General features: G+C 39.9%; 1 protein-coding gene across 1 annotated transcript; it reads left to right on the top strand.

Moving 5' to 3' along the window:
* Positions 1–2,679: 2,679 nt before the first annotated feature.
* On the top strand, positions 2,680–25,109 carry EGLN2 (egl-9 family hypoxia inducible factor 2). The gene is made up of 6 exons (XM_072429675.1): positions 2,680–2,830; positions 2,966–4,055; positions 19,322–19,441; positions 19,813–19,949; positions 21,328–21,395; positions 22,427–25,109. Exons 2-6 carry the CDS (start codon positions 3,096–3,098, stop codon positions 22,477–22,479), a joined length of 1,338 nt encoding a protein of 445 aa, XP_072285776.1. The 5' UTR covers positions 2,680–2,830; positions 2,966–3,095; the 3' UTR covers positions 22,480–25,109.
* Positions 25,110–26,199: the final 1,090 nt, after the last annotated feature.

Genomic DNA, 26,199 nt, shown 5'->3' on the forward strand with positions numbered 1-26,199 from the left:
GCAGCGCCATCCCCATCAGCAGGTATTGCTATACAGGAAAACCGTAATGCCCACTTTTTACTCCATCAAGTACTCCCACCAGCTTTCCTACTCTGAAAAGGAACACCAGGGTTTCTTGTCCCAGAAGTGATAAGAACAGATGCCATGTTTAGGGTCTATTTATAAAACAGGTGATCTGACATTCACCAAAACATTCCCTGCTAGGGAATTAATATCTGCCATTGAAATACGTGGACTTATGTCCACCAGAGAATGCTTAGGTGAATGTCTGATTCATTTATAGATAAGATGACCCCTTATATCTTTTACACTTTAATATACTTTATTAAACCTTAACTATATATAGTATATATACTATACAACTTTATATATCACTATATATATATATACACTATAATATACTTTAAACACATAAAATAAATAGTGAGTTTTCATTTTAACCAATGCTGATTGACAGGACACTCCCAGAAATGATTATTTACATCTAATGACAGCTCCTGAAAGAAATACAGTTTCTCCTAATAGTTATATCAATAGGCGAGGGGTGTAACTTATAGCATTACTTAGTCAATCGGGCCATATTTTTCTTTTTAAACCCCCTTTCCCCCCAGGGCTACATCTACCAAGCCATGGCACATGTGAACATCGCCTGCCACTAGCTGACTGTGTACTACAAAAGATCTTTATAATCCATAATATGCTAATATTAATTTTAAACTCTTTATTCAATATTCCTATACATCACAATAAAATAATAACCCGTATGCCATAAGGTTCCTAATTCAGGCACTTCCTGCTATATGGTGACAACACTGCGTCACTGTTTCCCAGTTACTCTTCCTTGTTGCCCCCCTGTGCTTCCAGTGGAGATTGTAGGAAATGTGCCAATGCTCACATTCCTCTATTGATAACCTCAGCAAGGCCAACCTAAGCAATGACCTGTGCACACCAATTGATTGCTGATTGGAAAATTGGTTGGATAAGCTGATTCAGTGCAAAATTAGCAGCGGATTTGCTTGAGTGTACCAAGCCCAAGTTTGTTAAATTTTTCTAAAATCAGCACATAACTGCCTTCTTTAGGCAATGACCTCTGACAATGATGAAGATTTGCTTCTCTCTTCATAAGGATGGAGCCATCCTAGTTTGGGCATCATCTAGGGTCAGCATTTACTTCCTGCACTCACAGTAACATAAATTGTGGTGTGGTGCAAATCTTCGTTAAATTTACAAATATCTGATACAGATCCTTCTCCTGCAGGTTCTCGCCTTCTGGCTTGAAGTTACATGTTGTATTCTGGTTTGGAATAGTCTCTGGCCTAAAGTTCAAGGCTCTGTAGGGCCATTCACACCCTTGGTGAAAAACTGCATGTTTGGCTGCTCCAGGGCACAGCATGGCAGCAGGCGTGTAGTGGGGTGGGCATACCGTGCCCTCCATTTTTTCAGGACCCCGTATAGGCTCTCGCTGTGTGCTTGCTATCGAAAGCCTTCACTATTACTGTGTCCCCTCTTCTTTTTTTACGACTACACCCCGGCATGGCAGGTAACCACATATTCATGGTGCTACAGCCACGGTGCAGTTCTTCTATAACCACATGGCCAAAAGAGACTTGTTGCTTTCAAGATACAAACCACAATCTTCTACATGCAAAAAATGTTTCCCAACTGCCCCCATTCACCTTAAAAGCAAATGCTTGGACAAAATGCAATCCATCTAAGCCTCATGCAAAAAAAATGTAAGCGGTTGTGACCATGGCTAGGTCTGCAGCTAAACGCTGTGTTCAACCGTGGTTCCGATATACATCAGGTTAATAAACTGACCCATTCGATCCATGTCAACCATTTTTTGCAAGCAATTGTGAGTGTTGCAATCATGGAAACTAACTATTACCAAAATCAAGGGAACTAATTATTACCAAAGCTGCTCCTAAATCTTATCTGAATATGATTCTGGTTGAGTAAGGGTTAACAAGAGAGCAATCATGAGCAATTATTGGAGATAACTGTGCTTGTTAGAGTGCAATTTTATGCAATATCCAGCGTTGGATGTGTAGCATGCTACTGTGACAGCGCACAATCCAACTAAAGATGGAAAGATCTCTCGCTGCCTGTTCTTGTTATAAATCTGGCTATGCATGGAAAATGGACATCTGCATGAAAGGTATTGTATATATAGATATAAATGTGTGTGTATATACATATATATATATAAATAATCCTGCCACATGCCCTTCTCATGCTGAGCCCACACACACATTTATATATATACACACACACAATAAAAACACACACATATATAATACACACATATATATATATATATATATATATATATATATTTATGTATTTAATCCTGCTACATGCCCTTCTCTTGCTGAGCCCACACACACACATATATATATATATATATATATATATATATATATATATATATATAAATAATCCTGCTACATGCCCTTCTCTTGCTGAGCCCATGCTGTGTGTGGATCAGCAGCTTCCCTGCACACAGAGCTGTCACCTACTATCTACTATTACTACTCGTAGTGTCGGTTTGTATCCGCGCCCTCCAGTGGCCACGATGCGGCAGCGCAGCTTGTCCCCCTGTCACATGACCATGGTGCACGTGTATATGACACAAAGCCTTATGGAGGGGGAGACTTGGTCCAGAAGGAGGGGGCAGCTCACTAGTATTACACAAGCAGCCACTTCTCTGCCGGGAGGGGGGTGGGGGGTTTGTCTGATCTGAACATGACCAGCCGAGCCATGGGGCGAGCGCTGGGAGCCGTGTAGAGACTGGGCTCAGGAGCTTGCACTCATCTATTCCAGGCACGGGGTAAGGTTGGGGGATGGCAGGCAATGCCACATCTCTGCCTTCTCCTACACTCAGTGTCTCTGTGATCCGATGTCTGTCCTTTGCTGGGTGTTCTGTGTGTTTATGGAGAATAACTCTGTGCTGTCTCTTCTCTAGGTAAAGTTGTGCTCTCACCTGGAGGAGTGCAGAAGAATCTCGTGGAGAGTAGAATGTGTGTGCCCTGCCATACCAGCTGAATGATGGGGCTAGGACGTGTGCTACGTGCAGGGGACATGCTGACACTGACATGGATAGAGTTCATCAGCTGGGGCAGCCTTTAAAACGTGAAGTCAAAGCGTCCAGCCAAGACCAAGGGATTTCCCGAGCCGTGTCCACTCTGCAGCACGCCAGGATGGGGGTAGACGGATACCCACAACTCGCCGTCAGGGCATCTCGCCCGCTTCCCGATGTCCACTCTACGGTCAGTTCCTTAAACGGGGGCAATAGGTGCCACCTGCACCCCTTAACCTTGCCGGAGAAAACTGAGGACCTGTCCGCCGAAGCCGAGGAAGAGGTGCTGTTGGCTTCGTGCACCATGGCGAGAACTCGGGGGGCATCCAATGCAGAAATGCCAATGGCCAGGCCGGCCAACAGGGATGTAGCTAGTTCCTATTCAGGGGAATTGGAAGGCGGCAGCAGTTGCCAAGACGTGCTGGTAAATGGGCGAAGGGATGCATTGCCCGTTAAAAGAAAGTGGACCGGTGGTGGGTTAGCGGAGAATAAAGTTATGGTGATGGCACCGGAGAGCGGACCTTCTGTATTCCCTCCCATGGAGGGCAAGAGGTGGAAAAATGAGGTACAACCCGATACCCAGGCTCCACCGGACCATACCTGCCGGGCCCATAGCGCCAAACCGGCAAGGAACAATAATTTGGCGGTTTCTCCACAAAAAATGGCCTTAGAATATATAGCCCCGTGTATGACTTACTACGGCATTTGTGTCAGGGATCACTTTCTGGGGGACGCTTTGGGATCACGCATCCTGGACGAAGTGGAATTACTAAATAACAGTGGGAAGTTTCGGGACGGACAGCTGGTCAGTCAGAGGACCATACCATCCAAAAACATTCGTGGTGACCAGATCGCCTGGGTGGAAGGGAAGGAGCCTGGTTGTGAGAACATTGGGATCCTCATGTCCAGGATAGACGAGGTTATCATGCACTGTAGTGGAAAACTAGGCAACTACATTATTAACGGCCGGACCAAGGTGAGCTGAATTCTTTATTTCCCTTTTACCTTGTGGTTTCCTTGGAGGTTCTTACACTCCTGTAGATGTGTAGCACCACAGACCTGCAGATCTTTTGCTAGATTTCATAAAAAATCCCTTTAATTGTGCAATGACCCCAACTTACTTAAAGTGACTCTGTCATAGGGAAAGTGTGGGGGCTGCCATCTTTTAAACATATTACTTGCTTGGCCTAGCTTTAATACCGATGAGTTAGACCTAAAAAAAGACTTAATTCTATATTTGTTTCATTAAAGCCAAAGCTAATGCATGACAGCCAGGAAATTTCCATTTTCAAAGGAGAGATTGGCAATGGCCACCCCCTATGACAAACACACTTTTAAATGGCTGAATACTTAAGGCATGCTGTAAGGACAAACAATATAGTTGTGTAGATCATTTTAGCATTCCTTAACTAATAATTCTAGTTTGAAGTCCCTCCGTCATTACATGTGCTATGTAATGGAACCATCCTAAAAGCAAAAAATCATCAGAAATAGCATAGTAGGCAATTGAAGGAGCCATTAACATAACTGCACAGGATATTAGATCTTATTGTTTCTCAACCATGGTTCTGTGGAACCCTAGGGTTTCTCCGGAGGTTTTTGAGAAATTTGTGACTCAGGTTAATTTAACTGACGCCAATAGCCACTTTTTGGCTATCTAAGGATGACATTATTCCCACTGTGGCCAGCAATGTAAGGCATTCTTTCTACTGACCACCACACTAATATACTGTGAGCTTGGGATATAATAATTATAGAAAGGGTTCCCTGAGAGCTGAAAGTTATTTCCACGTCTCCCTCAAAGTCTAGAACTGTGTTATAATATAGCGTGTGCATTTTCTGACTTTCTCGCCCTCAAAGCTTGCAATCTTCCGTGCATAGGAAGCGATCTGGGTCTTGTAATCCTTGGCTTGCATGCAGACAGGAGATGGAAACAGGTGATATTTGTCAGCCTTGTAACCTCTGGGCCATGGTGCTGTTTGGTCAATGTGATCATGTTTAATAAGTAGAGCAAAGCTTACTAAGCTTAAATGTCACGTATTTCTGTAAGAGTGGCTTAGTCGTGCCGGCAGATTAACGGCCATTGCAGGAGCGTAGTAGACAGAATGTGGAGGACGTACCATATCAGAGTGTCACATTCCATAATAGATACATCTGGCAATTGTGTTGCAAAATATTTGTCATATTTGGGTAGTGCCTACTTGGTTGGTAGTTAACTTCATGGTGAAGATCTGAGTGATTGTAAGGGCAGAGACGCCCTATATGGGCAGATGGTACCAACAACTATGTGCTACCATGACCCGACTAAATCTTTTGACTCAGCAGATGTAAGTTTATTTTTCTTTTAACTAAGGCTGCGTACACACGGGCAATAATTGTCGTTGGAAAGAATCTTTCATGATCCTTTCCAACCACTAACGACTGCACGATGCATGAATGGGTGTTGTACATACATCACCATTCTGCTCTATGGAGAGGGGAGGGGGGAGAACGACGGAGCGGCACCCTGCTGTGCTCTCTCTCCCTTCACTTTCATTACAATCGTTTGTTGTCCATCGTCCGTGAATCCGCCAGGATGGTCTTCAGACGATGGACGACGAGTGCTTTACACATGCCAGATTCTTGTCCTGAGCCGATTATCGGACGAAAACCATTGCACGTGTGTACCCAGCCAAAGAAAGAAATTAATAATAGGTCATATAGTATTTTTCCATCAACATATCTTTGAATAGTTGGGGTACATTGGATTTGTGACTTTTGGCACCAGAAGCAGTATTGTTTTGATTTTGATTCCCCTCTAGCATCACTTACACCTAATATTTTTGTAACTTTCATAACCTTTCCCTCCGCCCACCATAAACAGACAACATCCCCTCCCACTAACACTGAAAGGTAAGGTAACTTCTATCCCTACCCTCAATGATACCAGTCAGCATTATACTGGCCACACATGGCGTAATCATTTAGTTCTGCTAAAGTGATCCAAGTGTTAACCAGGGACCCTCCATTCAATTGATTTAGAGGGCTCCTGGCTGATTTTGCTTCTGCGTCATCATTTCGAATATTGTCAATTGCTTCTGATTGCTCAAACCAATATCCGTGTATGTGCTAAAGAACCGATCACATTAAGGATCAGTGGAACTATTGGCTTAGATCAAGGATATTTTATTTTACTATTTTAATTCATTGCAAGGCGCAGAATAATGCAGTGTGTGTTGTGTCATTACGATAAATGTCCTAAATCATTATATCAAAGCTCAGTCCCCAGCCCCTTTTAGCCGAGTGCACCACCCGGCACTTTTCAGCATCCACCCGGCTGTTTTTACTGATGAGTTGGGTCACAGTACAGGGACTACCACGCACCTACAATTTCTTTCCACCCAGCTTAAAAAGATTTCTGGGTTGGGAACACAAAAGTCAAGCTCCTTTATTTAGGGCTCGGAACAGATGTACCTCTTGTCTTCACCCTGATGGAGCCCCTGCCAAAAGTATTGGTGTCCTAACTTAGTCCTTAGTATGTAATGCTGATGTGTGACATTTGGTAACAGCAGGATTTTATAGGACAGAATAAGATGAACACTTTCCCCAATAACATACAGATGACATAAAAACCAATAAATAGCTCAAGCATTGCAAGTGATGCCTAACTCTTTTGCACAACTTTCTCTGTGTGCCATCAGAGTATGCCTAAGAGGTCAAGAGATTTGCTAATCCTCCATCATTTTGGTTGTCTTTTCTTCCTTAGCCAGGTGATCTATGTAGGTAACTCATGCAAGATATACAAGATTGCTACTGCAAGGATTGGGGTATATTAGAAAACCTTTGCAAGCAATAAATGTAAGTTATTGCCCACGTGGTATCCATAATGCTAAAACCAACTCAACAACCTAGATCGGCCAGTATTGGCATCTCGATCTAATGAATTGCGCTTTGTGTTTGTGAACAGTCCAGGATTCCCTGGCACTAATTGCATTCCGAATGCTCTGTATACATTGATATCCGCAGACCACATCTATCCAACTTAGTTCGGAGTATGGAAAATTTCAGATCTCCAGTGAGGGTTGACTTTATTGGGATCCCTTGAGCAATACTTTTTCCCCCTGTTTTCTTGTAGTGAAATTCTGTCTATAATTTTTCGTTAATTTAACCATGTCAGGTTCTTTTTTGAAGTCTGTATCTCTATTGGGGATTATTATTCCTAATAAACAGCGGGACACATTGGGCCTGATTTAATAAAGTTTTCCAAAACTGGAGAAAATAGACTATCATTAGAAAACCTAGATGATCTATCAAACCTGGAGCATGGATCTATTCCCATCAGCAGCATTGGACAACCTTGCCTATTAAGGACTTTGGCCAAGATAAGGCTATTGTGACTTTTGCCTATGGTTTCAGTTTACAGCAATGCACTGCAGTGCATATAAATGAAGGAGGCCTTCAATGAAAACTGAAGGTCTGCTTCCCTGCTAGCCCTTCCACCACCTAAAAATAAGAAGTTTTAAATAATGTGCTAGGTCCTGGATGGTGCAGGTGACATTGCTGCTCTGTCCTCGTAACAAAAAATCATTCCAAGGTAATTTAGTGGTGAATAAACCTGGAAGAAGGTGAGTGATTATTAAATTATTGCAAACTTTTCTTTTTTTTTTTAAAGAGCTCAGGGTCTGGCAGTAAAGTGGGCCTTCTATTTCCATGGAAAGTCCACTTTAAAAGAAAATAAAAAAGTTTTCACAACATTGCAGCCTAATTTATATCTTCCAATGAGAAGTCTTGTTTAGGAAGTGGGATTTTTTTTATTTTTGGGAATTGTTTTCTTACTTCTAGTATGACTAAAGCTTAAACTTTTTTCTTTTAGACTTGCAGTTGAAAAACCACACTGGTAACTGCTCTTAGCCGCCTCTCTTCAACTAAAATGCTGACAGTTGCTGAGTTTGACAACTGCTTTATGATGTGGTTGACTAAGGCTATGTACACATGTGCAATAATTGTCGTTGGAAAGGATCTTTCACAATCCTTTCCAATGACAAACGACTGCATGATGCATGAAGGAGTGTTGTACATACAGCACCGTTCTGCTCTATGGAAAGGGGAGGGGGAGAACGATGGAGCGGCACCCCGCTGTGCTCTCTCCCCTGTAACTTCCATTACCATTGTTCATGACGATGGACAATGGACGATGAGCACTGTACACACGCAAAATTCTCGTCTGATGTCAGCCCTGAGCCAATTATCGGACGAAAGCTATTGCACGTGTGTACCCAGCCTAAGGTGCAGTTCTTCCTTCAGGGGAGGAAAAACAACATCATGGCTTGATGCGGTGGGGACCGCGGTTGAGTCTGCAGCACAATGCTTTAGTCAACCGCAATGGACAATAGTGCTCAACCCAGAAATTTTTTTAAGCCAGGTGGGAAGAAATTGTAGGTGGGTGGCAGCCCCTGTATTGTGACCAAACTCTTTAGTAACCACCCAAAAACAGCCGGGTGGGTGCTGAAAAGTGCTGGGTGGTGCACCCAGCTAAAAAGGGCCTGGAGAGAACCCTGGACAAAGTAATGAGGGGTAAAACCTCTTAGTTTTTTTTCTGCTTGTTCTACTAGGAAATGTGTGTGTGTGTGTGTGTGTGTGTGTGTGTGTGTGTGTGTGTGTGTGTGTGTGTATCCCCCTTGGAAGAATTTCCGTGTCTTCCTGTTCTGCTGACAGGTAATCTTCAGATTTCCCATCAGTCTCAGTCCTGGTGAGAATAGTGATATTATTTATATTTGCTGATGTGAGTTATATGTATTTATACAGACTTACTGATGAATCCACTGTACCACGAAAAATAAGCATACCACCTATCATATTATAATATCCAAATAGAATTTTTAAAAATAGAAAAGGTTAGTTGAAACGTTTTTTTCGGGCATTATAGAAACTTGTTTCTGATGATCATTTTTGGTAAATCCTGCTGATTTATTATCTACAGTAGGCCGATCGTCTGCTGTAAATCTGATTTAAAGAAGGTTACAATCTGAACTGACTAACCTTTTACCCGAAACGGAACTAAATGGTTGCCGCAACATAATCCATCATTTTGATTCTAGGAAGTTATGGTAACTTAAAGTGTGAATTTGTTTGGTCAGCTTTGGCGATGGGAAGGCTTTCTTTAAAGTATATAAAGTAAATCCTAAAAACATTTTTTTCATTATTATTATTAATAATAATAATTTTTATTTATAAAGCGCCAACATATTATGTAGTGCTATACAATAAATAGGGTTTTCAAATTACAGACAGATACAAATATTAGCAAAGGAGGAGGAGAGGACCCTGCCCAAAAGAGCTTACAATCTAAGAGGATGGAAGTAATTCTTTTTGGGTGGTATTGCATTTTAAACGAAGCATTCTGGGTTCTAAATGCTTACTACTTTCTGGCACTGACATCCCTGGGCCTCACAGAGGAATTTTGGAAAAGCTCAGCATCCTAATTCAGGTGAGAAGATGCTTGTGTATGGTACAAGAGGATATTCTTTATGGATTTGGTATTCTTACCATTCCCAGGATCAGCCAAGAACATTCACTGGGCCTGATTTAATAAAGCTTTCCATACACTTTGGAGAGGATACACTTTCATCAGTGAACCTGGGTGATCCAGAAAACCTGGAATGGATTTCTTCAACGTAATTTGCTATTTGTTAGCAAATGTTTTGAATCCAGGACGAGATCCATTCCAGGTTTGCTGGATCACCCAGCTTCACTGATGAAAGTGTATTCTCTCCAGCCTTGGGAAGTTTCAATAAATTAGGCCCACTGAGTCACCTAGTCCACCTATTTTCTTCTCTTAATGCAGAGTTTTGAGCTCGGGGTGGGACGCAGCCAAAAAAGCAGACCTTACGTTTTGGTGAAAGGACCATTTTGCACGTTGTGCAGTAGGTGCATGTGGCATTTGTATTATTAATTGGCTTTTCTGTAAAGGTCTGTTCTTGTTCCCTCTAGATGATAACACATTCTTTATATCAGTTCATCCATTGAAACCTCTTGAAACTTACTACTGTGCAACCCTTATAAGTGATATTATCTGTGTCCCTGTTTATACATGAACAAGTATGCCAAAGAGTGTTAGAATAGTCCTGTTGTATTTGTGGTATTACGGGGCTTTGCTGCGTGCAGTTTCTGTGTGCCGGGGAATTCTAGCTTGTGTTAAGTGATTTTCAAACAATAGAGTGTGACAAGGTCAGCACTGCGAAGAATATATTCAAAGTAGAAAAAAAGCTGAATTACAAGAATATCTAAAGCAACAACCTTTTTCTTCATTGTAAATGGAGTAATAGCTAAAATCTTTGGACTTGATTTAAGACTAAGGATTGACTATCATGGAAGAACCAGCAAACCTAAATTTGATTTCCTAAAAATAATTTACTATTGGTAGGAAAATCTTTTCAATCCTGGACCAGATCCATTCCAGGTTTGCTGGATCACCCATGTTCTCCCTATATAGTAAATCTTCTCCAGTGTTGGGGAACTTTAATAAATCAGACCCTTTGGCTTTTTTTCTCATCTTTGTCTCATTGGAGAAATCTCCCTTTACTTCAGTCAAATAAATTTTTTCTGATTCAAAACTCAATATTGGAAGATTTTCTATATTTAGTTCTGGAAACTCAGCATTTGGGATTTTCCATCACTTTAAAGCAGATTTTAACCCAAAAAACAAAATGTTACCGGAAGATAGAAACATTCAAAAATACTTTTGCATGGCTTCTAGTAAATGGTCCCAGATGCCAAGAATGCACAGGGGTTACATAACCTGTGGCTCTTCAATGGTTGAAGAGGATTGCTGGGAATCTAGAAGTCCATGGTGGAGTTGGGGTGAAGATGGCGGCTTCAGGGATGCAGTGGTCTTCAGGGATCCAGTGGGTTCCTTGGACCTGTCATCTCCGCAGGATGCCTAGAAAAAGGTAAGTATGTATCTTTGTTGGCAAAGCTCACCCACACCGGCAAGCATTTAGTTCTGCTTTCAACCCCAGTGACAATGGCTACAAGTAGTGAGGCTGAATCTCTTCATAGGGTACACAATCGGCAATTAAAACCAGGTATTCGAGCACGAGGTCTGATAGAGGTAAAATAACCTGGCAAATGGTTTATATCTCCAGCAGCTATCAAAACCCATGTGGCTCAATCACTATTTACTATCATTGCAATACCTGTGAAAACAAGGAATCATTATTATTACATATACTATCCACATACAATTTTTTGCCATCCTTCAGTTTTTCAGTTTTATGCTACCCAGTCATCACAAATAAAATTTAAACCTGTGACATATCTTGCTCATTCCGATCTCTATGTGACCAACCTAAGCTCCAGTGACTCTATGTTCAATATTTCTTGAAAGGCTTTTGTTTAGTCTGTTTACAATCAAGGGCTGGTAAAGTTGACCGGCAATGGATATTTGACCCTCAAGGTGTACAGATCCAAAATATCTGAAAGCACCTGCATATCTTCCATCTTGCAGAACTAGATTGTCAGGATTCTACGTGACAGTGATGACCTCTGAGACTAAACACACAGCAACAGTCACACAGATAGAACTAATTTGCTCAATGCAATTGCTAAGTAGCCACTCGGGAGAGCCACCTAATTCAATTTGAAAGGTGTGCTCCGACTTTTACTATCCGAGTCACATGCTGATGTTTCCTAGGGTGACGTCAGTCAAAGGAAGCTGTGGAGAGGAAACGTGCCAGGTTAAGCTTATAATCAGTAATGGAAATGTTTTTTTTTTTTTTCATCTCATCAAGTGAGAGTGCTTTTGTGTACACAACCAACTAGTACTACTGGGTTACCATACCCAGAATGTTTAATTCAGAATGTTGAGTGAATGGGTTTCCTTAGCACAACAGTATGGAAAGTACCTTAGCCATTAGATCAGTATGACAGCCAAGTGGTCAACAAATTTCAACATCATAAATTCAAGTACAGATCTATTTTAAGACTTTTCCTGTGGGCACTTGTGCCACTAATAATATGATAGGATAATATGATAGGATCTACCCATGCACAGGAAAAACCTAGAAAGCCAAATAATTCCTAGTGCCCCTATACCTCAATACAGGTACCAAGACTGGCTTTGGTTGGATGCAGGAGCACTGCCTACTAGCGGAATGGAATATCCAGCTGTAATGTGTGGATGAAAATGCCATGTATTTCCTTGGCTGTTTATAGTAAAAACCAAAATAGTATTATTTGTAAAGTTAAACAGCAATTGTTAAATGTTTGCACCAAAAAGCATTTGCTAATATTCAAAAGTAATGGAAAATGGTGTGTGTGAGGCAGTGGCTCTAGAGGCAGCGGAAAACTTGAAAGTAAAAAATGTAAAAAGTCTGTAATCTTGCAGGATGTTGTTCTGTTTTATTATATGCATGACATTTGTACAAAACAAATGTTCTCTTATCCTGTACTAGCCAACTTGAAGCCCCAGATAAGCTAGGGTCTGGTTAATGATTACTAGTCAGACTCAGATACTGAGTCATACTGACAATCTACAGCAGCAGCAACATTAACCCATGGTAAACCATTTATGTACTTGACCTTGTTTTTTATGTACAGGTTACTGGCAGAAGCTTTTGATCTTGACCTGAACTGTGTGTCTGTTTGTGCAAACACAGGGCATAGTGCACTAATAGTGAACCTAGGCTGAGTGTATGTACAGATCATAGTGTTCTGGATGTGCCTAGGTCACTATGTGCTAGAGCAGGGGTGCCCAACAGGTCGATCATGATCTACCGCTATATCGCAACGGTAATGCGAGTAGATCACGGAGCCCTGCCTTTCTAAATGAACTCTACCGTGCACAGGAGTGCCAAGTTTTTATTCTTGGTAGATCATTTTGACTTGGTAGGTTTTTGGTAGGTCATTTTAAAAGTAGCTTGCAAGCCAAAAAAGTGTTGGCACCCCTGTGCTATACAATGTCTACCAGACCTAGGCATTGTATATACAAGTCATTGTGTTGTAGGGATTGTTTATTGGGCCTGGTCATGGTGTAGTAATGAATCCAGACCTGGGGCATGTACGTATAGACCACGGTGGGATCGGCATTCTGTATCTCAAACAGTGAAGGTAAAGGTCATGTATATACTATTCTACATAAACCAGGTAAAATCATTGTTGTTGCAGCCAAACCGATCCAATTTCTCTGGTCATCTCAGGGTCACTGACCTGGAACGAATTAAAGGAGGAGTTTTTACTTGATTGGTTAAGTATATGTTTCAGGCCATTGGTTTAAAAAGTACTGCATCATGGTTTTGGTGCCCTGGCATTTTCGTGAGGCTATTTGGGCTTTTTCGTCTTGCTATTAAGTGCATCTGGCAACCCTACTGTCTACAATTGGACCTGTATGCATACATACAGGTCGCATTATAGCAGAGTTTTTGGGCTGGACCAAAACTGAGTACTTTTGGGTCACTGTGTAGTAGAGACTGTTTGGTGGACCACGATGGTGTACTTTCAGATTATGGTGAATTAGCAAAAATGTGCTGAGCCAGAGCTGTGTACATTCAAATCATGGTCTTGTAGAGATGCACTGGACCTGATTTTAGAAAAAAAAGTTTATCTATAGGCCATTGAGTACAGACATTATAGTGATGATCACCTGTTCCTTAAAACCGTGCTGTGTTGTTTCCAAAGAGCCATTATGTACAACTTCTACACCACTTCCACTATTTCCATTTTCAACATGTAAACTCTGTATAATGGAGCCAACAAGTTTAAAGATTGCTCTTAAAATTATGAGTCCTCTGATGTCTAACTTGACAGTTCCTCCGTGCTACCATGGACATATCTATTACTTTGCTAGAAAGTTAAGGCCTTGTACTCCGGGTTGGGGACTTGGCATCTTCAGAGCATTGGAAAATGTCCCAACGCAGAATAGTGAGCCTCTTAGAAACCTTTGCCGTCCTTCACAGGGAAGAAACCTTCCCTCCAGCTGTCTAGCAGAAATTCTTTGGACTGGTTGCAGCCTGGGCCTTGTCCTTCACTGCCTGTGTCCGACTCCCCTATGGGTACGAACAGTGAACAGTTTAGTTCTGGAATCTCAAACACTCATACGCAGAACAGCTGGAAAACAATTCCAAAAATGTCTAAAATGCTGCTCTGTTTTTTGCCTTCCTCCCGTCACAACAGTATGGTTCCTACTAACCCTTCCACTACCAGAGTCAGTGATTTTTACAGCAGTGTTTCCCAGTAACTTTGTGTTCAAGGAAAATCTAATTTACTAGTAGCATGTTATGAGCAAACATTTTGACATCAAAATAGGTGTAGTAAAAACATCATAAAGTTGAATGATGCCAAACACAGGGAACATCCTGACCCAGTTGGAGGACACAGCAGATGGCCACTTACAAGGCTGATAAGACACTACCCCATATTCACTAACAATTCAACACTCCTAATGACAATTACTTTATTATATGTATTGAGCTGTGGCATCGTTTGTGGCCTGCAAATATCTTCCAAAATCAGCAATTAAGCACGTGTTCATTTCCTCTTTGCTTACAAAAATGAACTGTCTTCTCTGCTTGTAAATAAAAGTAAAACTAAACTGAAAGAGTAAATATTTGTTATGTTACAGGGAACATTTAGTAATAAAAATTGTTCTTAAACAATGCTGAAAATAGTAGTGCACTTTGTAGTGTGGGAGGGTTCCTAGGCACTCTTGTGTGTCCACCCCCCATTGCTGTATCTCTGACGTGTGGCATATAAGGCACTGCTGCTTGGGACATCCGGTTTATCCAAATTTCAATGATATTATGTTTGTGCTGTTCTCCTTGCTTGGCGCTCGGACATTGGAAAGCAAGGAGAAGCCTCCTTTAGCCTAAATTCTATCTAATCTAGGCTAACAATCATGGAAACCTAGGCCAAAGTTCCAACTTTTTCATTATTTAGATCTGAAATGTAAAGGTAGCCACTGGAATCTTCTAAAAATCCTTAACTTGTTTTATGAAATATAATTTTTATTTTTGATAATTCTATAGCTTTCATTAAAGTAATATTTGGTCATCTTTTAATGAAAGTCTTTGTTCAATTTCTGTTTTATGGTGACAACATCTAGTTGCTCTATTGCTAGTTACCCTGACACATACTCGTCCGGTGAAGACTTTTTTAGTGGGTTATTAGTATGATGCAGGGTTGGCATAAAAGAAAGAAGCACAATGTTCTCCCCAGCTCCTATAGCAGTTGGCGCTCTTCCCAGCAGCCTGATGGTTGGAAATGTTGGTGGGCCCTTGGAACCCTTCCATACAATACAGGGCTGTTGGTCCTGAGTTGTATGGGATGACGTCAGACCTGCAAGCAGCTAGCAGTGAAGCTTTCAAGGGGGACCAGTAAAGGAACAGGGTATTATTTTAGTTTATCTACTTCATCATCCCATAGCTAAATCAGTATGAAACCCTTGTGGTGTAGAGTTTGGCTTTAAAAGTTGTGAATCATTAAATATAAAATACAATTCTAAAGTTTATTTACAGTAGGACATCATCCATCTTGGGTCTTGACGCCCTCAGAAATGTTATTTCTGTGCCCACTGCCATCACTACCTTCTGCTTGCTGGCACCATGGTTTACATAGCTCAGACTTGAAAAAGTTTGCCCTAATGAACTCTTTGACGTATTCAGTAGAATAATGTTTTCTGGACAACTTAGGTGCACAGTAGTTTACACAGAGTCTATGGCCGTATGAATTATACATTTGTATTAAAGAAAATTCCCTGTCACAAATGTCAATGCATGTTTGGACATACAGGCTTCTTATACTGCGTTACATCTTATTATATGGAAGATTGCCAAGCAAAGGCGCAGGTCCCTATATGGAGGGAAGACGGTAGCCATAGAATGTTCTTGATTTATTCCATTGTCTCACCATGGAATAAATCTGTGATATGTCACTTGTTACCAGAGCTTGATAGATTTTAGGGAGGTCTTGACTGAACGACTGGTGCTTTAATAGTAATATTCCTAACCTGGTCTCAAAATCCTAAAGGGGGAATCTGGCTTAACACAACACAGCTCTGCTTTTATAAGATCTTATGTTTCAAACTTAAATTTACTAGGATATTTGCAGGAGTGCATCCACTATGTTTTCTGCTAACTTCCAACCATTATTTTATAATAATGATATAAGTGATGATTATTACTTTTTATTTTAAGAAGACAGTACTGTACTTGACACAATTTCATCATCAGGCTGTTAAATTCTTTTTATAAATTTTAATATATTATAAAATATAATAAGATTATTTTTTTTATTATTTTTGAGGATGAATTATTTCACACCACATGCATCTAGAGAGGTCAGAGATGGTTTGTATTTAAGTTTTTTATTTGGATTTGGTACCACAGTTGGCCATAGGTGAACAGTAGGCTCCCTCTGGTGCCCGTACGATTTGCCAGTGCTCCCATTCCTTACTTTAGTTTGTGTTGGCACCATTCATAAGTGGCTCCCACCACTGATGAGCCCTGTCCAACCCCATGTCATACATGTTGAAATCTTGTTTTAAAACTATTATTTATGTCTGTGAGCTTTATGCTAGGTATGCGCTATTGTTTCTATGTTTGATTTGCAATGGGCATCAACAGTACCTGGTTAATAGAACCCCAGATCAATGTGTAAAGAGAGTTGGACTTGATAATGTATATAATGCAGGGATATGTAGACATGTGGATTGAACAATGGGTGCGTGAGAACTTTATTTTGTACAGTTTCTGCTCCTCTCTGTGTCCATGTGTTGTGCTTTCTTTCTCTCCATGTTTAGCTGAAGGTCTCAGCAGGCAGATACTCATGAGTCACAGGGTCACGGTTCAAATCCTGGCCTCTGACGTTAGCGTTATCTTTAGCTGCGTAGGTCCTGCAGTTACAGGAAACTGTATATAGAATCACTACATAATGTGTGTGTGTGGGCTGTACAGTTCACTGTTAACCCCTGGTATCTCCGCTACCTCTTCCACTATCTTTCTTCATGAGGCCGTAGTAACCTCAATTATAGACAGATGAAATTGTTTTATCTTTCAGAATTATACTAGCATCCATGGGTGATCACTATCCAGTTGGGAATAATGTAAGAGTTTAAATGGTCAGAATGGAAAGTTAATAATATAAGCCAAATGTCAAAGAGTTGCCCAAAAGTTGATTTAGGCAGCCATGATCGAGATTTGAAACTCGGCACACCCATGTAAAGATTTATGGATAAATAGAGCTAAATAAATCCAGTGTGACTGTTGCATGTCTAGATCTTTCAAAATGTTTGCAAGACCGTGTGCAAATGTGTAGTCATTGAATGAGCAAAATACCTCCCAAGTGATAAAAATAAAAAATATGGACACTTAAATTCCTGGTCCCAATACAGCCCTACTGCCAACTGGGCCACATGTAAGCAAGTTATACCAAACCTCGGCTGCACATCTTTCAGGCTCCAAAAATCATTAAAATTTAGTGCTGTTTACTTTTCTTCAGTTTAGCAGATATGTTTATCATGACTTGGTTTACCCATAAGGAAGTTATGAGCAGGCTAACCATGTTTGCATATTGCATGTCTGTGGACAACTTCGGATTTGTTTTTGAAACTACAGAATGTATGCATTAATTTTAGTTTTTTATTTTTATTTTTTCTTATTATCATTTAGCAGATCGAAGCATTTTTCACACTTATATTGCAGTACAGGGGCCCAGATTTAGTTCCCACTGGGGTTTGTATGTGTGTGTGTATGTATGTATGTGTGTGTGTGTGTGTGTGTGTGTGTGTGTGTGTGTGTGTATATATATATATATATATATATATATATATATATATATATTGTGATAGAATAAAATATATGATTTCAAAATTGGAGGGTGTTTGGCATCATCTACCTCATTTTTCCCTGGAAAAAAAAACATGGATAAGGCCATGAGTAAAAGTCTTGCTTTAGAATTGCAGCTCTTTATTTAGGATCCAGGCCTGGAGTGTCTTGGAAGGAATGGGTAGACCAAGCACTCCTCCGTTTCTCCAGGCCAGGAATTGAGAATAGCTCTGGAGCATCTGGCTATTGAAGATAAAAAAGCACTTGCTGTTGAATCAGGGGGGAAGTTGTAGCCTGAGGTCAGGTGGCTCAGGTGAGGCGGCTGTATAGCCTGCATACTGAGAGAGCCCAGGAGGTCCCCCAGAAGGAAATGAAAGTTGAATACAACGTCTAGGACACCACAATTGCCATTGTTAAACACTTAAACAAGTGATCATCTAAACATGTTACAATGTTGCCATTCAATGGTTTACCTATGCACAGACTTGGCTTGGACTTTAGATAACTAAGCTGGATCTGTGCATATTTTAGAAACTGAATTTTAATTTGTTTGGTTAACTATTTTTTTTAAATTGTTCACTTGCACCAATAGTGGTGTTTTAGAAGTCGTTTTCAACTTTTTTATTTTTGGGAACCCTTATCTTTGTATCATTTCTAGAATTGTGTGTATAATAATCTTTTATCTTCAATCTTTGGTCATCTTAATTAGCTGGACTAGGTTGATTTTTTAAAAGACGATAACGATCAGGCAGGTAAGTGTGTTTTATTGCAGAGGGGACATCACCTGCATCTCCCTCTGCAATATTTAACATGTCTGATTGCAAATTTTCTGCTAAAGTATGGTTCTGCTTTAAAGTAAAACTATCACTATATATAAAAAAAAAAAACTCTTTACAGTCGATGCCACCACAATCCTAGTCGCGCCATCCTTTCTTCCTTTTTTACTATTTACCGGGTGCTACCATCTTTTTCTGTCTTCTTCCTGTCTCTTCTTCCTCCTTGCAGTTATGTACCCTTTTATATAAAGTAAATTTGTGATGATAAGTTGGCTTTAGGGTTCTTCTGTTGTCCTTTTTATATGTTTATCTTACCTAATATGATGATCACATCTCAATAATTAGGGTAAGCTTTTACCAAGTTTCTTAATCCTTAAAAATAAACTTCTGTTTGCCCTTGCAGGGGCAATAGCCTCACTAGCTCCACCTACAGTACAGACTCTTTTTCTGCTGATTGCAGCCAGCTCACTTTTTTGTTTTTAGGTATAGTTCCACTTTATTAGGATTCCTTGTTTTAACTTTTTAAAAAATATTTTTCATATGTATTTTTGAAAGTAATCCAGAAAGTAGTTGCAGCATAAGGTTTGACAATAGTAATAAAAATACTTCTGTACTTAGTGATTACATTAGGAAACTGCTTAATAGTTATTGGCTTTTGTTTTGTCTTCTAGGCAATGGTGGCTTGCTACCCCGGCAATGGGATGGGATATGTACGACACGTGGACAACCCAAACAGAGATGGACGCTGCTTAACTTGTATATACTACCTAAATCAGAACTGGGACACAAAGGTAGGGCTAAATACAATTTACAGAGTGTCATTCCATCAATAGCGTGTGGCTGCCAAAATGGTCAATTTCAGTGCCTTGCACTTAACTTGATTAAGGCATTAATGAAATTTAGAGTAAATGTGCTATGACCTAATTATTTGCCTGGAGATAAGCTTTAAGTACAGTCCTGTGTTTTGGATTTACATTCACCATATAAATAAATATATGAAGATATAAATGATAACTAAAAATGATGCCAAATTGATCCACAGCAAGTGTATCCAGATGCAAAGACAATGTGACCACTTACCAGTGTAAATTTGCCCTAAAGATGGATTACTTGTAACAATACAGACTTAATCAATCAAATATTCCTTTAAAATCTTTTTTAGGTCCATGGGGGTCTATTACAAATCTTCCCAGAAGGCCGATCAGTTGTAGCCAATATTGAGCCATTGTTTGATAGACTTTTAATATTTTGGTCTGATCGGCGAAATCCTCATGAAGTAAAACCAGCCTATGCCATGCGGTGAGTATCTCTGCCTATACAGAATAATGTGTAACGATAATACAGTCCTAAACAGAGCTGGTCCTTGTCTATTCCAGTTTTAGATTAAGTAGGAAAAGGATTAAAAAAGGGGACAGTTGAGGGAAATTCCTCTTCACCTCCAGTCCCAGTGATGCTGCAGGAAGGTAGACGAAATCTCCCAATATTTGGGAGAAACACCTCTTAGATAGGGGTCACCAAAACAGGTTTCTTCTCACTACTAACATTTTGGATTTTCCATCACTTTCCCCCCTAGGAACCCCACTTGGGTGTAGTAATAAAGTGTGGGAATCTCACCAAGGAAAACAAAGCCGGTCAGCACGATGGCTCAGTGGTTAGCACTCTGGCTTTTGAAGCCCTAGGTCCCAGGTTTGAATCGGCCAAGACATATCTGCATGGAGTTTGCAGGTTCTCCCCGTGTTCGTGTGGGTTTCCTCTGGGTACTCCGGTTTCCTCCTACATTCCAAAAACTTCCAGTTAGGTTAATTGGTTCCCACCAAAATTGCCCTTAGACTGTGTTAAAGACATATGACTATGGTAGGCACATTAGATTGTGAGCCCCTTTGAGGGACATTTAGTTACATGACTATTGACTTTATACAGTGCTCCAGAATATGTCGGCACTATATAAATACTGTGTAATAATAATCACTTACCAAAGTGATTAATAATAATAAAAACTTACCAAAGATTCTGACCCTTACCACTTTTAACATTTTGGATTTTCCATCACTGTCCTTTGGATGTCCCATCATGGTCTCAGAGACCATGGTTACAGTACTAAGGGATGAATCTCTCCAGTGGGAGCAAAGACCGCATAAAAAAAACCCCCAAAAAAGGGTCTGACCCTTCCCAACTGTATCCAAAAATTTAAAAAATAAGACTTTGCCTAGAGGTACACTGTCAACTACATAGCAAGTACAAATAAAATACTTGTCTATACTTATCCTAATAGAAATGTTTATGTTGTTATGTACAGAACTGGAATGGCAAATAAAGTTTTCAGCCTTCTTAGCTATTTTCTGTGGTACAGTGCAACTTTCTGCTCTGTTATGAAGATGAGAAGAAGGGCGTTTTAGTCCAAATTTGTAGAACATCCTATGGCAATGCTTTTCTTCCATCGATATAATACAGTGGGCAGCATTCTCTCCTTGGGAGGGAGCATGGTAATGGCAGGGTCACCAGGTGAAAATGCCAGAAGAACATATCTCCCCAAAAGAACAAATCTAAGGACCATGCTTTCAGTATATTACATTTTTGGGGGTTTGGACAAGTTTTACCTGTTCCGTTTTTTATACTTCATTCTGGCATATTCTGTGTCTTTGATTAATCCTTCTGATTTTTTTCCCTCCATTCACAGATATGCAATTACTGTCTGGTATTTTGATGCAAAAGAACGATCAGAGGCCAAAGATAAATACAGATTAGGTGAGTGAGGAGATTATCGGGTGCCCTGTAATATCAGAGGTTAAAAATATATGGGTGGTTTTAGCTGGTGGCTTTACAGTAACCAAGAACACTAATAAAAAAGCACATATATATTTTTTTGAATCACTTTTTTTTTAATAATGTTGTAATTTATATGCCCCCCCCCAAAAAAAAAAAAAAAAAAAATCACTGATCAATAGACATGCAAGAAAAAATGATAGACTTAATTATTTATAAAACTGTTTGTTGCCACAAGCAATTACAATGTTCTTTCCTGAAATTTTTTTAAGCCAAGTGGTAAGAAGCTGTAGGTAGCTACTGAAAAATGGCTGAAAAGTGCCAGGTGGTGTGCCCGGCTAAAAGGGGCTGTGGAGAATAATCAAAAGCTGCAGCTTTAAGAGCTGTCTGGACCTCTATTTCTGTTAATAAAACTCTCTGTTCTTTACATATGATTTCTTAGATTTGCTGTAGCCAGGTACTGAATTCTCTAAAATGGGACCTTGGGCAATTCATCATAGGAAAGTACAGTGGTCGTTCCTCATCAGTTCACCAGGGTGGATTGTTGATCAATGTTGGCGGATCGTTATACACATGGTAGATTTTCACCTGAGACCATTATGACCGTTCATCTTGGACGACAATCATCTACTGTGTTTATGTAGCTTTAGAAACGCCAAATCCACTTGGTTGTACCCAGGAAGCCCCCCATATTTAGCTGATGCTGCAACTTTGTCCCCAGCAATATTTTTCTGCCTTCCGCCTCTTTGAGCAGACTCAATAGGCAGATGGTGAATCTGATTTGTAGGGTGGTGGATAGTGGCACAGCTAACATTGAAACCACAATGTTTTATACTTTTAATTTACTTTAGCAATAAAACTACTTTTAATATTTCATTACCATTTTTATAAGGCACATAATGTTTTCATCCACTGTTTAAGATGAAAGATACTCAATAAGCAAAACACTGTTTGTGCTTGAAAACTTGTACAGTGTCCAGTGTTTAATTCTTTCTTTCTCTGTCCTTTTGCAGCCAGCGGACAGAAAGGAATTCAGGTTCCAGTCTCTCATGGGAGCACGGTGTGATGGAGGTCAGCAACTTTCCTAGCGGTCGTTCTGTGGGGGCCTCTGTGGAATCGAAGCTGCTATCACCCTGCCAAGGGCAGAGCATCAGTTGCGGGCACAGCGGAGGAACCTACCTGCGGTTGTGGAGATATTATCTCCTTGCTGACGTCTTTAATATATGCCCACTTGGCCTATAAGGATTTTCTTAAAATGTGAATATTGGTCATGCGGATAGGATCGCATCCTGCAGACTTTCTGAGTATTGCACAGGGGTTGTACCGGAGATCTGCAGATTGTTTAAGAATTATTGAATGTTTATAAAAACTTTGCACAAGATGCTGGGGCCAGGAGGAAAGCATCAACACTCTCACCACAATTCGTTGTATGTGTTTGTCCTGGTCTGTTTCCTATGAGGATGATTGACTGGAGGGCAGAGGATGAGAAATGAAAATCAGATAATGGATATTCGCAGGGAGTGTGGTCTGAGAATAAAAATAAAGATAATAATGACGTAGAGGGTAGAGACAGAAATGCAAACCAAGGAACAGAAATAAAAAGGGCAGAATGCAAAAAGACTATTCAAAAGACCACAGTAAAATTCAGTTCATTCATTCAAAAAGCTCCAGGTAATGTCTGTAGCAGTGTATGCTAAAGTTCCCATAACTCACACAGATATATCATGCAAAATCTGCATGTTAGGGAGAAATCCCAAACTTTGTGTTGTCACAGCATTGCCCTGTGTGAACTCATTCATGTCTATCAAATGGGATTCTGGAAAACTGCATTGTCACATGTCAACACAAATGTGAAAGGAAAGACAAAATATTTACCTGTCCCACTGCAACCAACCACCATTCCTAATCGTGTTAAGAAGCTTTCAGGTTTATTGGATGCCTTGCCCCCACCACAGAGCATTGTGATTTGACCTGTCAGCATCATTCCCGTGTTGTACAGTGATATGGCTGGCAGATGAATCCATAGCGCTCAGTGGTGTGGAAAACATCTGATGTTCCTGAAATTGTCAGATTTGGAACTTTAGATTCAGCTCCTATGTGCACTGAAGATCAGTGGTGCAGGCAACAGGACAATTGATTTTTAAATTATCTTACCATGACAGGCTTTTACATCATTGCTAGCTTTGCATATAACAAGATGATAGACTGTTCGAACTTCCTAGGAACCAGGGATACTAATCTTTAGAAACTTGTTAACCCCAGGGCACAATGCAGCCCAAATGGAGCAAACATATAATTTTCTATTGGACTTGTTTCCAACTACTGCATTGTATTGCAAAACATTTTTAGGTGTTCCCTTGGGCAGTCCTGTTCCAGCCAATTAAAAAACCACAACATGATGCATGAAATCCTCTTATTGAAAGCATGTATGCGATAGGAATGCTCTTCTTACAGCAAACAGACCTTGTAATAGAGGAAAGGTGCTTGAAGTGATAGCTACAGATGGTTCTGTGTAGAACTCATGAAAACAGAAGACAATGTTCCCAGCACTCCAAAGTACAGGATTCTTGCTTTATTATAAAAGCATTGTGACAACATGAAAAATTAATGTTTCTGGAGAAGGTAGGGTCTCTTGCTCAAGGCAACAGTGTCTACATGAAGTGTCCCTAGGAAGGGAACCTGCACTGCTCCGAAATGTTGGTTTTTTAAAATGTTGTAATGGTGCGAGTTTGTCTTCTGTTTCCATGCTATTTAAACATGCATTGCTGCACTTGTACCAGTGGGAATGAAACACAAAAAATTAGATTCAGGGATAGAGAAAATACAAGGCCAGATGGGGTGTGTGGTCAATCTAATATTCTCCCCTGCCTGTTTTGATATCTGATTGAATAATAATTTAATTGGGGAGTATTTTACTCATACACTAAAACGTCCTGGTTTGCATTCAAACATTATCTATGCTGATAAAGCTATCTGTACATAAGTCCATTTTAATTTAAACAATTTTCAATTAAATCAACTTGTTTGATAAAAATATTGATCGTTGATTAAAAATCAGTTGATCATACTGCTGCTCCCCACAATCTATGCCCAGTTTTTTAACATCAATTCTTTGTATTTATTCACACAGTCTCTTAGTTATTAGAGATACTTGTGTGCATGCTCCAAACTTTGATGGAACAGAAATCGATAAAGGGGTCTCAAAAACCTGTCTGATGCTTGTAAAATCAACAGAAATTTTCTGACCCAACCAATTAAGGGTATTTTGATTCTACCCCTGATCACCTTTGGCCAATCAAATTTAGAAGAATAGATTTTAGCTTGATTCAGTGAAACTGAGAATTGACGTGTGTATGGTTAGCCTTACATTTACATCAACAGAAGCAACAGTTTATACATCAATGCAGAAACGGTTTATAACGCAACCTTTAAATTTTGCCTAATGGCATTTCAGAAACTTTTCACCTAGAGGATCCACTCACCTAGGTGAAAATCTCGATTTGCTTCCTCCATCTGCTTGAAGCGGGGCCCAGGTTATGGCAGTGAAAGGGTAATGTGAGTGTTTGTGAAATTCACATTTTTTTTGTAACTTTTTATCACCGGTCTGCCCACAACAGGCTGGAGTGGAGATCAGATGTCTAAAAAAATACTGATTTATATTGTAACAGCTGCAATAAAAATTACCTCATTGCATAATGCCGAGTCTGTGTGTTACTTTGGCATAAGTTTAGAAGTGGGCGCAGTAAAATGCGGATGTGTGTGGTGATTGCGGGGATTTATCTGGCACTGCTATGAATTTGTTCACCTGCTGTATGGAACAGTCAGCTGGAAATTTCAATGAAACTTGCAAGCTGGAGACTTTTTTTTTTATGTTGATGTTGTTCAATATAAAAAATGTTCTCCATTTTAAGAAACCTGATTTCCATTTGTATTGGATTTGTATGTGTTTTTTCCAACTTCATAATTATAAACAAGGGAACAATTTTTTTTTCCCTGGCAAAAAGTAGAGAATATAGATACCCATAAAATGACTACTAGATACTCTATTAACTTCAATGGAGTAATTGTTCTTCACTGTCTAAAGTGCTGAACAGTTGCAAAAATTGGGTGTTCATAAATCCAGATTGTGGCATGACATGAGATTTAAGGAAACAGATGCTATTTATTATACTAATAGCACACATATGTTCTTGTGCATAAATGCTATTCAGCCCATTCATTTCGAACACACCACAATACAGGTGTTAATGGACCAATTTTGTCAATGTAGCTCTTATAGGGGTCTTTTTTATAAAGCAGTAAATCTCAGATTTCAAATCTCAGCATTACTGCTATTGAAACACATGGACCTGGACCCAAGAATGTTTCAGTGAATGCCAGATTCACTGCTTTGTCAATAGTCCCCATAGTGTACTAAAATGTATGTTAATTTGTGCCGCCTATGGGTGTCACACTGACACAATGGGTCTGATTTATTAAAGCTTTCAAAGGCTGGAGAGGATACACTTTTATCAGTGAACCTGGATGATCCAACAAACCTGGAATGGATTTCTTAGTCATTTGATATTCGTTAGCAAATGTCCTCAGATTACAGACTTTTTGGATCACCCAGCTTCACGGATAAAAGTGTATCCTCTCCAGCCTTGGAGAGCTTTATTAAATCAGGTCCTTAGTATGTACAGTTACATTTATTTGCGATACTGACAACACACCATTATCAATATTCACTTCCTAAACAAACTCTTTTGTTGACTACAATACATGTTAGTCAAAGTTAGACAAAAAT

This window comes from Pyxicephalus adspersus, chromosome Z (genome assembly GCF_032062135.1).
Source record: "Pyxicephalus adspersus chromosome Z, UCB_Pads_2.0, whole genome shotgun sequence".
NCBI lineage: Eukaryota > Metazoa > Chordata > Amphibia > Anura > Pyxicephalidae > Pyxicephalus > Pyxicephalus adspersus.

Excerpts from the sequence above, each read along its gene's own strand:
- EGLN2 (XM_072429675.1), top strand. The coding sequence starts at position 3,096 with ATGGATAGAGTTCATCAGCTGGGGCAGCCTTTAAAACGTGAAGTCAAA. Across the intron at positions 4,056-19,321 it reads TTATTAACGGCCGGACCAAG|GCAATGGTGGCTTGCTACCC; the intron begins GTGAGCTGAATT and ends TTTGTCTTCTAG. Across the intron at positions 19,950-21,327 it reads AAACCAGCCTATGCCATGCG|ATATGCAATTACTGTCTGGT; the intron begins GTGAGTATCTCT and ends CTCCATTCACAG.